This window comes from Acomys russatus, chromosome 31, assembly GCF_903995435.1.
Source record: "Acomys russatus chromosome 31, mAcoRus1.1, whole genome shotgun sequence".
Classification (NCBI taxonomy): Eukaryota; Metazoa; Chordata; class Mammalia; order Rodentia; family Muridae; genus Acomys; species Acomys russatus.
This window is the reverse complement of record NC_067167.1, coordinates 17116929-17131089: the sequence shown is the minus strand read 5'-3', so window position 1 is coordinate 17131089 and position 14161 is coordinate 17116929. Positions and strand designations below refer to the sequence as shown.

General features: G+C 44.9%; 1 protein-coding gene across 1 annotated transcript in view; it reads right to left on the bottom strand.

The window, feature by feature from the left end:
* Positions 1-407: 407 nt before the first annotated feature.
* Positions 408-14161, bottom strand: part of Fgd6 (FYVE, RhoGEF and PH domain containing 6) — a 117445-nt gene continuing 103691 nt past the window's right edge. The window contains exons 15-21 of the mRNA XM_051139940.1: positions 10163-10265; positions 9421-9564; positions 8114-8216; positions 5825-5952; positions 4995-5123; positions 3405-3553; positions 408-1180 (exon numbers count right to left, since the gene is read on the bottom strand). Of these exons, the coding sequence (XP_050995897.1) occupies positions 1144-1180; positions 3405-3553; positions 4995-5123; positions 5825-5952; positions 8114-8216; positions 9421-9564; positions 10163-10265 (793 nt within the window). The 3' untranslated portion in view covers positions 408-1143. The remainder of the gene's footprint in view (positions 1181-3404; positions 3554-4994; positions 5124-5824; positions 5953-8113; positions 8217-9420; positions 9565-10162; positions 10266-14161) is intronic.

Below are 14161 nucleotides of genomic sequence, written 5' to 3'. Positions count from 1 at the left end.
GACACCCTTTAGACATAAGTGTCACCACTGACTTGGACTCAAAATTCTTTTTGTTGTTGTTGTTCTGTTTTTTGAGACAGGGTCTCTCTATGTAGCTGTCCTGGACTCGCTTTGTAGACTAGGCTGGCCTCAAACTCACAGCCTGCCTCTGCCTCCCGAGTGCTGGGATTAAAGGTGTGCACCACTATGCCTTTAATAGAAGGCATTAGGTAACACAGAGCCTGCCATAGTCTGTCTCTTGAAACACTAATTGCTGAGCTTGGTGGCACACATGTAATCCCAACACTTGAGAAGCCAAGGCTAGCATGGGTTACATAACAAGTTCTGGGCTAGCCTGGGGTCTAAGTGAGTTTCTGTCTCCAAAAACAAATGTAAAAAATAATTATTTTTTTACACTGAACTGGCAGTTTTAGATAAAGCCTGCTCATAATGGTGCAGGCCTAGGACTCCAGTAGCTCAGAGGCCTAGGCAGAGATTGCAGCTCAAGGTTTGCCTGAGCTACACAGCTAGTGCAAGGCCAACCTGGCAGTTAACAAGATCCTATGGGGTGAGGGGTAGTGGTGGGAGCTGGGGACACAGTTATCAGTACAGACTCCACTGGGATCTCACTTCACAGTTACTGAGGTAGAAGCCGGCTATGTGTATCTCTACTGCAATATAAAAAATGTTCCACCTACATTTAGTGATTCAAAAATATGGATTTTCACCAGCAGTTTTAAATTGCAATTTCTAAACCAAACACTGTATGGAAATTTGCTAATTAACATGTAGGCTTTACTTGTAAAGATTTACCAAGTGTCACGAGGTAAGGCAGAGACAACACTGTGGACGGCACATCGTCAATAGTGTACAGAATACAGTATTAAGGTAAGCTCCCAGGCTCTAAACAGTACTTTAGAATTCAGTGTGAGTCTCAGAATCAACTCTGACCAGCAAGTAAACATCAACGTTTTAATAAATAACACATATGAAAAACATTTTTAGGAGCTGTATATACCTAACAGGACAACTGAACCTGTAATGACTGTGGGTGCATTTTTTCTTGGCAGTGTTCGTTTTCACATGCTTGCGAATAGTGTTTCTCCCATTCTGCTGGGCCTCCTCCACCTTGTCGGGGTCACAGAGGAAGTGAAGCCAGTGCAGCTACAGCACTGTGCCCTCCTGAAATGCTTCTATCCACCTGGGGATAAGAGAGGCCTGTTAGGCTTGTGCAGTCCAACCATGTGACACCAGGAGCGTGGCCCTGAGTTCTCCCCACAGCACACTGGAGCTCTTACTCACGGAAAGCCACTCTTTACTTGGTAATCTGAGCCCACATTTGGCCCGGAAAGTGTGTTCTGTGTGGCATCACTACTTCATGTGTGAATGTTCTAAGATGTCCTAGGGTGAGTGAGGAGGCATGGTGGGTGAAGGCGTTTGCCACCAAGCCTGACGACCTGAGTTGAGTCCCTGGGACTTACATGGCAGAGGTGGAAACTGGCTCCTGCTGGTTATCCTCTGACCTCCACACTAATACCACATGCACATACACAATAAAGAAATGTTAAGTGCGGGAGTGATGTGTGTGTGTGTGTGTGTGTGTGTGTGTGTGTGTGTGTGTGTGTGTGTGTGTTTTCTTGGCTTTGGAAGGGATATGTCAACAAAAGCCCTAATCGTAACTCCTTTCCTCACTTTCTGGCGTCCTGACCCAGTGAGTTCTGAAAACTAGCTATGGACTTGTGTTTCTACTTAACTCTCCCAACCAAAACTCCCTTACATGTCCCCTAAATCAAACTCATTCCAAATGTTTCAATAAAAAGGAAATGATAGTGTCATTTAGTCTATTCTAAGAACAAGAATTTACATACACTGCAAAAGCTTTCCAAGATTTCATAGCAGTCATCACAAATTCTTGGGTCTAAAGCGCCATCTGGTCGCACATAGCTTCGGCTACTCAGAAGATGCTGGGCTGTGTCCATTTGCTCTTTGCTCTTTGGACTTCCTGAAACCTACTGCACCCCACGCTTACTGATAACTGACTTCTTACAATAATAGACTGCAGAAGAAAGGACTGGGGTGAGCTGCAAACCTCTGAAATCACTAAATCTTAGTGATCACACAGTCAGCTCACATTTCAAGGACAGAATTTCCAAAACTTCAAATTTTAGGTGCAAATAGCTTATGTTATACTGCAAGAGAAGACTTAAGAAGCACCCACATGGTGGCTTACAGCCATCTGTATGTAACTCCAGTTCTAGAGGCTCTGATCACCCCTCCTGACCTCGCCCAGGCACCAGGCACACATGTGCTGCAGACACACACACACACACACACACACACACACACCAGCTATACATTGCTGCAAGTAGGTAGAAGCCTGGGGAGTCCTTCAGAGTGCAGCCTTATACCTGGTGGGGACTCAGGAACATATGTAATTCTAGCATATTAGCTCTTAACTTCCCACAAACTGCCTACCTCACTTATACTCAAAGCTTATACCCTTGTATCCCCAATCACGCAGCTTTAAAGCCTTCTGAGAAAACATGAACACCCATTACTGAAAGCAGCAGCCTGCTTTGTGAGGTGGACTAAATCAAGTGAGAGGAGATGGAGGCCGAGCTACGTGCACAGAGGGGAACTTCACTTTACAGATGCACACTTTGGGTTAAACAGCATCCTAAGACCTCAAATCAAGACTCTTGATGGTGGGACTGGAGAGATGGCTCAGAGGTTAAGAGCACTGGCTGCTCTTCCAGAGGTCCTGAGTTCAATTCCCAGCAACCACATGGTGGTTCACAACCATCTATAATGAGATCTGGTGCCCTATTCTGGTGTAAATGCAGACAAAACACTGTATATTTAATAAATAAATAAATAAATAAATAAATAAATAAATAAATAAATAAATCTTTAAAAAAAAAAAAAAAAAAAAAAAAAAAGACTCTTGCTGGCATTTTGAAGAGATGGTTTCACCCCTGACCATCGAAAATGATAGCCATTTCCTTTTACTCAGTCCTTGGAATCAGCCTGTGTGTCTCCTAGTGTGTCTGACTTTCCCTGTAAAGTAGTAAGTTAGCCAGCAGTTGTTTTAAATCCTACTGGTCCACAAAACAACTGGGTCGGGGGGTGGTGGGGAGGAATCCCTGTCCTCTCTGAAGGAGAGGGCTTCCACCTCCATTTCCACCTCCCTCAGCAGAGCTCCCAGTGCCTCCTCCAGGTCACTGCAGACTGACACTATGGACAGGGCCACCCTTCTTTCATCTTCTCTTTTAAAATCATCTGAATTAACAGTCTGAATTAAAAGGTTAAATCCTAATTAGGATCTCCAATTTAAATTCTGAGCTGTTCTCTATGCCTTTTAAAAACATCATTTAAGACAAAAGCTTGAACCCTCCTATAGGAAAAGGGAAGTCTGCATTACTTACTTCTGAGTCGAGTGGGCATCGTCTGCCTTAAATATGTAGAACACCATGCCTTTGTGCAGCAGCTGAAACACTTTAGACTCTGAATTCTCGTCTTTGACTTGAGTGATGGTAAATCCTAGTAAGGGCTGACTCTCCAAAGCGGCCACATCCTAATTCAAAACAGACAGAGGAAGGCAGGCTTTTAGATGGAGATTTAATGCAGCTTGGAAAGGTCTTGATCTATACAACTCAGTTTCATACACAACACAGTAATTCTAAGCAGCTTATTTTTACTTAACGAGCAGGGAGCCACCTACTCAGCCCCTGCCAGTTTTCAACATGCTTGTATCCACTGTAGCCAAGGAATGCAGGTGATGCTCTTTCATAACAGTTAGAGTGGTCAGTGACGTACCTGGATCCCAGTGAGGAACTCTGGGAAACTTACTGTTTGTTGGTTGAGACAGGATCTCACTCTATAGTCCAAGCAGACCTGAGACTCACAGTAATTCTCCTGCCTGCATTCTCCAGAGGTGTTTGTTTTTCCCAATCCCAACACTTTGTTGTTGGTTTGTTTGTTTGTCTTGGGTGATTTTACCATATAACTCTGCCTGGCCTGGAACTCACAGAGATCCACCTGCCTCTGCCTCTAAGTGCTGGAATTAAAGACATGCACCCCCATGCCTGGTCCCCCCTTCCTACTTTCCAGAGTCATGTAACTGAGGTTGACCTTGAACTCCTGATTCTCTTGTTTCTACTTTCCAGGCTGCAGACATGTGCTACCATATCCAGCTTTCCTAGAGGGTTTCTTTCTTTGGAAAATATTTATTTATTTATTTATTTATTTATTTATTTATTATGTATACAGTGCTCTGCTTGCATGTATATCCACAGGCCAGAAGAGGGTGTCAGATCACATTACAGATGGCTGTAAGCCACCATGTGGTTGCTGGGAATTGAACTCATGGCCTTTGGAAAAGTAGTCAGTGCTCTTAACTGCTGAGCCATTTCTCCAGCCCACTCCCACCCCACCTAGAGGCTTTCATAGGCTACTGTTACACAGATCAGGTTGGGTAAAAAGGCAGGATCCTAGGACAGCTAGACACAGTTTATCACAAAGCTTATCTGTGCTGATGCCTGATCAGTGCAAGCTGGGGACACCAAGGAAGGCTAGAAGAAAGGCAGTCTCTGTCTTATGTGAAATAGCAGTCATATGACGACAGAAACTGGCATTTTAGTACTCTGAGAAATTCCTAACATTTGAGTAAGAGCTCATGGGAAAAAAGAATAACACTGTTCACATTCAAAGTCCTAGTAACATGCTAGGCATAATGACTCACACCTGTAATCCCAGAACTAGAGAGGTTGAGGCAGGAGAATGATATGAATTTGAGGACAACCTAGGCTAAATGGTGAGTTAGAAACCAACCTGGAATATAAGATGAGTCACTGTCTCAAAACAGCAAAGAGCAAAAACCCAGCAACTCCACCTCCTCGTGCCTAAAACAGCACTTGCTTGGCATGTCCAAGGCCCCACACCTTTCAGCTCTGCATCAAACAAGACCCACAAAACTAAAATAAGATCCTGAAGCCACTCTAGAGAGTCCCTCTCACCTCGCTCGCAGCATACGTATAGAGCACTTTGTTTTTGATGACAAACCATAAGTGTTTCCATGGCTTCTTGCTGCCCTTGGACCTGTACAGGTAGCCACTCATGGTGGAGTCCTCTGTGTTTGCTGACACCTGGAAAAGGAAGGCCCGTGTGGTTCACAGACGACAGACAAGGCAATGAAAGGCGGGGTCACTTGCAGCCATAGCTACTGAAAGCAATAACCATGACCACATTTCAGAGTCACCCTGGGTGCTCTCGGGACTTGAGGGGGTGCAGTAAAGAAATTTGGTAACACATTGGCTCCATGATAAGGTCAAGGTTTTTATTGTAGATATGAGAGGAAAAAGTCAGCCAGAGGCAAATGGAAGAGTCTGGAGCAGACAGAAGGAAGGAAGCGGAACACAGGCAGTGGACTGGACTGGGCCAGGGCTGTCTGCTAGAGTGGGGAGACGAGCACGGGAGAGAAGGTAGTGAGAACCGTGGGAGCAGAGCATAGTGAGAACAGAGAGATTATAAGAAGCCTGTGAGCTGGGGGGGGGGGGTTGGGGTGGGCTTCAGGGAAGGGGAGGAGGTGGGAAGGGCTGGGATGCTGGCATGCACTTTGAAATGTGTGACAGGTACTTGTGACACAGAGGGAACCTGGGGCCAGTGTGCACTCTGGTATACTAATAGGTGCCCAAAACTTTCTGTAGCCATTGTCTGCCAATGGCTCAGGTCATAAGATGAAGAAAAACTGCAAGGCATCTGCCATAGCCATCAGAGTGTTAAAACTCATGTCCTAACAGTAACAGGAAATGACATCAGACTCATCAAGTTTAACGGAAACACTTACTTCTTTGAGAGCAGCTGGGATTTTTTTCTGTTTTCTCCCGGATGGGATACTGTGTAAGACCGATGACAAGGCACTTGAAGGAGACTTGTGATTTCCAGGAGATCCAATCTTAGGGCGCTGCTGGTTATCTATAACAGAGCAGGCATGCCCATGCAGCAAAGGCAAGCACTCAGAATCTCTACTAAAATCAGTAAGCGATGATGCAGAAGATACCCACGAAAGGGTTCTCGAGAAACAAAGACGGAAGGCAAGGGCTGCATAGGAGTTGAGTCGATTATATACAGACTTTTTGAACTACAAACCATGCGAAAAGATCACATTTCTGTGCCCTCAGAATTCTGAAACAGCCGGGGACACAGCTCAGTGACAGAGTGCCTGTTCTGTGTGCACAATGCCCTACGTCCCATCCTCAGTACCAAAACATGCAGTAAAAATTCACGGTGATGGACATGGACGTGGTGGCACCCGTCCAGCACGTGGGGGATGGAGGTGGGAGGACCAGGAGTTCAAAGGTCCATCTTTGCTTACCACAGCAAGTTCAATCTCAACCTGAATTATGTAAGACTCGGTTTCAATAAAGCACAAGTAAACAAAGAAATAAAGGAGTAAATAAATAAAGTCTGAAATATACAAGGACCCCATCAATTTTACAAACTTTCCCCGCTGACTTAAAAAGGTTGACAGAGACAAACACAGAGCTGTCTGAAGCAGAATGTCTGCTTACCGAAGAATGAGGCTAGGAGGAAAAGTGGGCGGGTGGCTCTAAGAAACTCGGAGTACTGTTTAGGCTAGGGAAGCATACGAACAGTTTGGCCTCCTGGCAGTCTCCCTGTGTCAGCCTCCTGAGTGCTGGGATGACAAGTGTGAGCCACGCTGACTGGCTCTAAATCAATTATCTCCACTTTCATAGTGTTGCTTTTTACACGGTGCTAAGGATCAAGCTTAGAGCCTTGCACCTGCTAGGTAGGTACTTTCCACTAAGCCGCATTCCTCTCAGAGCCAGCCTAGAAAAATAAAGCAGGCAGCAGGTAGAAAGGCAGGCAGATTTGCAGAATGATATGATTGCAGTAATCTAGACCTTATTAAGGGTGGCACAAAGAAAACAAGACAAGTGAGACTTTCTGAGATAAAACTGACAAGATCTACTAACTGAGTAGAGGTGGGTGACGACAGACGACAGTGGAACAGAAAGGCTGACAAAGAATAGATGGATGTATCTTCAAAAATGTACACAAACAGGAACTATTGATTTGTAAAAACAGGGATTCTAAAATTGCATGGCATCTAGTTTTATTCACATACATACTCCTCTTTCCTAATTAGCTACTTTTCATGAATAGAAGGGATAATGGTTTTAGAATTTAGATCTAGAGATTCCAGAAATTTAAAATAGAGCCTTGGGCAGTCCTCTTGGCTGAATTTTCTTTGCCTGTGGGCAAATAATGCTCATAGTGAACAGGCAGAATCAGAATACCTTGGAATTGTTCAAAGAGCAGCACCTGCCAAGAGTGCTCCAGGCTAATCTGGTCACAAAGGGAAACCATCCCAATAAATAAATAAGTTAATAAAAGTGTACTTAAAAACCAATCATCCAATGAAATAGAACTCAATAAAGCGACAGATAGTAAGTTACCATGCTGAATTGCTTTGTAGCTAAACATATTTGGACACAGGGAATGCAGTTGAGTAGTATAGCATTTACCTCATACATGCACAGCTCTGGGTCTGGCCCCTTATACTTTCACGGGGTGAGGTGAAGAAGGAAAGGCAAAAGGCTAGAGAGATAGCCTAGTGGTTAAGATCACCAGCTGTTCTTGCCAAGGACCCGGGTTCAACTCCCAGCACTACACATGGCAGCTCACAACCATTCTGAACTCCAGTTCCAGGGGCTCTGACACCTTCTTCTGACCTCTGGGGGGTCACACACACACACACACACACACACACACACACACACACACACACGGCACTGTTTTCATTCAGACCAGTCACATATAATATAAATAAATCTAAAAGAATATGAATGACAAATCATTTAGTAAGTTGAAACTTTGAAATAGTTCACGAGTTAAACATTTCATTCTGTAACAATTATTCAATAGTTAGTTTTCATATTGTTAAAAACAAAAAAGGCTCAGTCCAATTTCTCTTGGAAATACCATAGAATTCAAGTTAGAGCTCAGTAGGAATTAAGAGGAGCTTGGCAATCATGCTGTCATGGCAAGCACGGTTCTTTCAGGAGAAAGCGTCTGAAGAATGAGGCTGGTAAAATGCTGACTTTGGCATTACCTAATTTCTGTAGTTCTTGGAAGCAGTGTTCACATACTCTCGCCAGTTGCCTTTTCAGGTAATCTAAGCCATACTTATTTGATGAGCAAGCTTGGCACACGATCTGAAAACATATTGTGATTTTTTCATTCAGGGAGACTTCTGACTACACGCCATAAAAAAAGGCCACAAAACAGTTTGACAGTGACTGAATCTCACTTATCTCATGGCATTGTGACACGCAATGAGTTAACTTACATGGCCACACTTAAGAGGCTACATATAGGTCCCAAGTGCCTGCTTCATAAACAGTGTGCTCTGCGGAGCTAACACAAGCCTTCAGAACACTGCCTAGTGTGCAGGAACTTCTGCCAGCCTCACTGACCACCCCTTATCCTAAGCAGCATCCCCTTAGCATCCCCCTGAGCATTGTTGCCACAGCAACAACTACTTCTCTGCAATTCTACCAATGGAAGGAGCTCTCGTATTCTGCTAAAGACATAAAAGTGTAACTTTGGTATGGATCAGAAATATCTGCCATGGCCCCATGTGTTCAAGTCCACCCTTGGGCACTAGTGGGGGGGGGGTGTCAGAAACCTTAAGAGGTCATTAGGGTGGTACATTCAAAGACTATGGTGTGGTCATTTCCACTTTTTAAATGCTGCCTTAACTCGAACACTACAGGCCAATCGGCTTGGGCTTAAAGTCCAAAAGTGTAAGTCAAAGTAAATCTGTTTTCTTTATAAGTTAATTTCATTGGGCCAGGAGTGGTGGCACACACCTTTAATTCCAGCATCCAGGAGGAAGAGGCAAGTGAAACTCTGTGAGTTCAAGGCCAGGCTAGTTTACATAATGAGTTTCAGGCCAGCCAAAGCTACATAGAGACCTTCCTACTGATCTTGTCTACCAAAGATATCTAAAAAACTAAGCTGTAGTATAAATAGGAGTCTATAGAACTGGGTTTTATTTATTAAACAAACAAAGGCAAAAAGTTAGCCTTCAACTTGCTGAGATTCTCCTGCTTCAGCCTTCTGAGGGCTGCGATTACAGGCACGTGCCACCATGCCTCCCTTAGTTTTCATTTTGAATATAAGTTCTCCATGACTGCAATGGTACCATATCTGTGGGTGGAGAGCAGAGGAAGGGGAGCCTCTAACAATATTCCCTACTCCAACCCCAAACATATAGGTAAGACCGCATCCATGTTTCACAACTACTGTTTTTTTCCTTCCCTGTATACTACAATGTCTTCGGAGGAAAATATCTCCTCACTGCACATGGCCCAGAGCCATAGAGATCGCAACCAGGGCAGACGCTGTCCCTCTGACCTTTCCACAGGCTCTGCAGTGGTGTCTTCTCCAGGTCAGGGTAAATTCACTCGTGCAGATCATACACATGGTGGCTCTGGTATCAGGGATCCAGATGGGAGCCTTTGACCCCAGAGGACTAACTTCCTCCTCTTTTTCTGGGTCCTATGGGAGAAGAGTGACACTGATCACCTTGGTGCACATTGCCTGGAACAGAATCGGGTCTTCCTGGTAGGTAATGCTGATGGCACCATTAACGATGCGAGAGTAAAAGTGGGCTACTATATTTTTTGAGCCCTCAGTATATTAAGATGAGATACATTTGAAAATCCTCTCCGGCAAAATTATCTGTAAAAGATGCTTGCGGTACTGTGATGCTTAGCTTCTTCCCTGAGCTAATACACGCTCTCTCAGCTGCCTACAGCGAAAGCCGGGGATGGAGCTGGAAGAGTGTGTGCTCAGTGTGAATTCAATCCCCACAGCACACAGAGACACACACTCCCTCCCCATACACGTGCCCACAGCCACAGCCACAGCCACACGTACATGCGTAAATAAGTAAAACTTCCCACGCCTAAGTTTTAAAACTAGGAGAAGCTATGAGTACACACACCTCCTCCATTCCATCTCTGAAGAACAGGCTCCTTTTCTAAACCTCCGTGAACTTTTTACAGTTTAAAAAAAAAAAAAAAAAAAACCAAAACCAAAACAAAACAAAAAACTAAAACCTGAAAGCAAGCCCAGAAAGAGAAGACAGCAGTACCTCATCAAGAGTTCTGCTGGGGCAGAAGGTGACTCTCTTCTTGGCATAGTCTTCTATTGACTTGGATATGGCCTCCAGCCAGTCGTCTCTTTCGGTGGCAGAGCTGGTGGGAGGAAAAGGGTCCATCAAACAGATGTCAGCGCTGAGCTCTTTTGTCCTTTGTTTTTCTTTTCCTTCTCCCATGACAAGTAATTCTCACCCTCCTGTGCGGTCCAAAGGGCACTCCACCCTCCCCACGAAAGGGCAGGTCCACTGATCTGTCCAAAAATGACTCTAGCCCCAGCTCAAGCTGGATTCGAGGATTTCTGGCAGTTAGGTAAAAGCCAGCCTTCCCAGGAACTTGCAAACCTCAGTTCCCATCTGACAAAAGGAGTCATTTTTTTCTTCATCTCTGACAGAAGGGAGGTACTGAAACCTGTGAGTGCATATCAAAACCCATGCTGGCCTCCAGGCTCCCTCAGTGTCACAAGTACCTGTTGCAAATTTCAGAGTCGATGCTATCATCCCAGCCACTCTACCTGGCCCAGGGTTCCTTCCTCCCAGACACCCATTTGTTGTCTTTATAACAGCAAACTAACCCCCAAAGCGCCCACATTTTCATTCTGTCTCCTCTCTCCCTCTTCATCCTCCTCCTCCTCTTCCTCCTCCTCCTCCTCCTCCTCCTCCTCCTCCTCCTCCTCTTCTTCTTCTTCTTCTTCTTCTTCTTCTTCTTCTTCTTCTTCTTCTCTCTCTCTCTCTCTCTCTCTCTCTCTCTCTCTCTCTCTCTCTCCTGTTTTCTCATGCTCCCCTACTTTCTTAGCTCTGGCCATGTCTAATTGCCGGGCGTGCTCATTCAACTTCATTCCTTCCATGTTCTGGATTCTTGTTCTCCACCCCCCGACTCCCATCTGCAATAGAAACCTTCCTAGATTATGGAGTGGTCATGTTATCAGTTTCTTTTTCTCTTTTTAATTTTGGGTTTTTTTTTTTTTTTTTTTCCTGAGACAAGGTCTCTCTGGGTTAGCCTTGGCTGTCCTGGACTCATTTTGTAGACCAGGCTGGCCTCGTACTCACAGAGATCCACCTGCCTCTGCCTCCCTGAGCACTGGGATGAAAGGTGTGCGCCACCACACCCAGCTTTTATTTGGGAGAGAGGGGATTGGCAGTTTCTTTACTGCACCCCCTCTCGTATCTGATGCCGAAACCCTCACATACATCTCCTAAGGTATGGGTCATTGTTGCTGCTGGCTTCTGCCACCCACCATGCTCGACTCCAGTTTTAGGGTTTGTCTCTTCCGCTGCTTGTCCTCCGCCTGCTCTCCTTGCCTACTCAGTCAGTGCCCTCTGCTCCCGTAGAGAGCCTCTCTGCTCCTCGAGCTGCCCATGCCCTCCTGGGCGCCCAGGGCAAGCAAAGGCTGTGCCTTTCCTTGGTTCTCTCTCCCTGGGGCCTGCTGTGTGCTTCTCCACTAAGGCACTGCTTTTCCCCCTCCACTGGACTTCTCTCTCTGGAGAGGTGTCTGTGTGTGACTCTTCCCCCTAAGTCTCTCCTGTCGCATCTTTGCTCTGCTCCTGGCTCCCTTCCCACCAGTCTCTCGGCTCGTTCCTGGAGCTTGATTCATCTCCCTTCTCTAGTCTCTTTCCTCCCTGGACATAAAGATTTCACTAAAGCCTCCCTGTCTTACTGGAGTCAAGATAGTTAGGAAGCCGGGATTTTTGTTTTGTTTTGTTTTTAAGATTTATTTATTTATTACATATACAGTGCACATTAGATCACATTACAGATGGTTATGAGCCACCATGTGTTTGCTGGGAATTGAACTCAGGACCTCTCGAAGAGCAGTCAGTGCTCTTAACCGCTGAGCCATCTTTCCAGCTCCCTATGAAGTCGTTTAAACTTTGTTTTGCATATTCCAAATGTCCAGGCACACTTGGGGTAATATAAATATGTAAATCTATACACAGACACGGAGAGGAAAGGTGAAGAAAAGAGACTTTAACAATCAACTTAAACATCTATCAAAATGAACCCATCATAATGAGAGTGTAAACTAGGTAAAGAAATCTCTGTATTTTTTGAAGCGTGATATTAAATGACCTGACAACTACAGTTGGATTTAAAATACTTTAGAAAATTGTAAAACAAGAAAGTCAGTGGTAGTCTTGATTTTTTTTTTTTTTTTTTTTTTTTTTTTTTTGCAGCTCACTGTGTAATTCACTCTAATTTTAAGTATAAACAATTCTATCACATAAGAACAAAATAAAAGCAAAACTCTGTCATGGGCAGAAGGCATATGGACACAGGGTACTGTTTTTCGGATTGTTTTTGTCTTCTTCCCCCTTTCCTAGGACCTCGGGGACCCAGACCAAGCACTCTGCCGGTGAGTTGCCCTGGCCCTAGCTCCCTCCTTACTGCAGACACTGCAATCACGTGCCTTTGCCATAACACAAGTCTTTAGTGCCGTGCTTCCCTGATAAATGCTACTTATATTACTTATTCAACTGATTTAAAAATTTACAAATACTGCTTAAAATTTAATATGGTTCCAAAATTTTCATTGTATACAAAGAGCAAAACAAGCAACAACACTTTTCTTTCTAAACCAAATAAAATCTGCCTGTTACTTCTGCTATTGCAACATTGTTGCCAGAGACAGCCGCCACTTGATAGTTAGCGTGCTCTGCCAAGCGCACTTACAAAGGCTTCCCGAGTGCCACAGGAGTGCCACCGTTTCTCATTTCAGAGGCACTGGAATGCTCACTGGATCTTACTTCCACCCCTCCCTCCCTCGACATTGTCACCATGCACAGATAAACAACTCTGACAAGCGTTGCGAAGGGCTGAGCCCTTCCTCACCAGGTCTGTTCCATCTGGTGTGTGTTCTCTGAAGAACTACAGAGAGACAGACATAGGACTTCCTAGCAAGCAGTCGTGAATCACTACCAGCCCTCCTGCCACCACCCACTTTTTGCTCAAAGTAACTGAAAACACAGAGGCAGATGGCTAATTTGAGAATTGCTGCTGGATTTTCTTGGAGCCCCAGGAGCATGGGGAATGTGATTTGACTGTGCAAATCACGTCACATATGTTGCTCTTTTGTTTAATCAGTCCTGGCGCTCTCTTGTGTGGGCTCCTGCCAAGACAATGTTTACCGGCTCTTGATAGCACATTTCTCACAGACCACACACATTTGCCTGAAGCATGCAGTGCTGACATTCTAGGCTTTTTGTAATGGGATCAGCAAAAGAACCCACATCTTCCTTAAACTGACAAACAGTCTGACTATTTTGTTTGTTTGTTTTTTTTTTTAATAGAATGTGTATATCATCGAAGGTAAATTTTTGCCAAGTTAAAATTATTTTCCTCTCAATTGCAATGAGTTGCTAAGAGGAAAAACTGTCTACTCGAAGGGATTTCTGGGTGTATCAGACAGACCTTGCCACACCCATGTTTGTGCTGAGTGCAGGGTACAACAATGATGTTTACAGGCAACATTACTGTGACGCTTCTGAACTCGGTCTACTGGGCAATTACTGTAGGTTAGGGACTAAGGTGTGAACCAGCCACACAAAATATGCTTCAGCTAAGAGTTCCTACCTTACGGTGGTGAGAAAGATAATTACATAGAATGCATGCATAGAAGGAGACACTGTTTTCTTTAGGGCAAGTGTGCAGAGGGGCTGACAGGACCTGAAGAATTACAGAACACTGCTCACAGGGAACTGCAGTGTCTGTGCTGGGCGCCCTCATTTACTCTCATGGCTTGGGTCATCTCCGTGATGATGGCAGTCACACCCACATTCACACTCGCACAGCCAGCCTGTCTTCCCACTGACACAACGCTCACTGCGCTGTGCTAACAGCCCGCGTGCTCAATGTGCACACCAACCCCATTTTCCTCTAAACTGCTCGAATTCAAGTGCTACCCATCACAGTGAATGGCACCAGCCCCCTACAGTCCACACAGCCTGTCAACTCCTGATGAATAATCCTTTCTAAGGAGTAAAATCCTCTCACCGCAC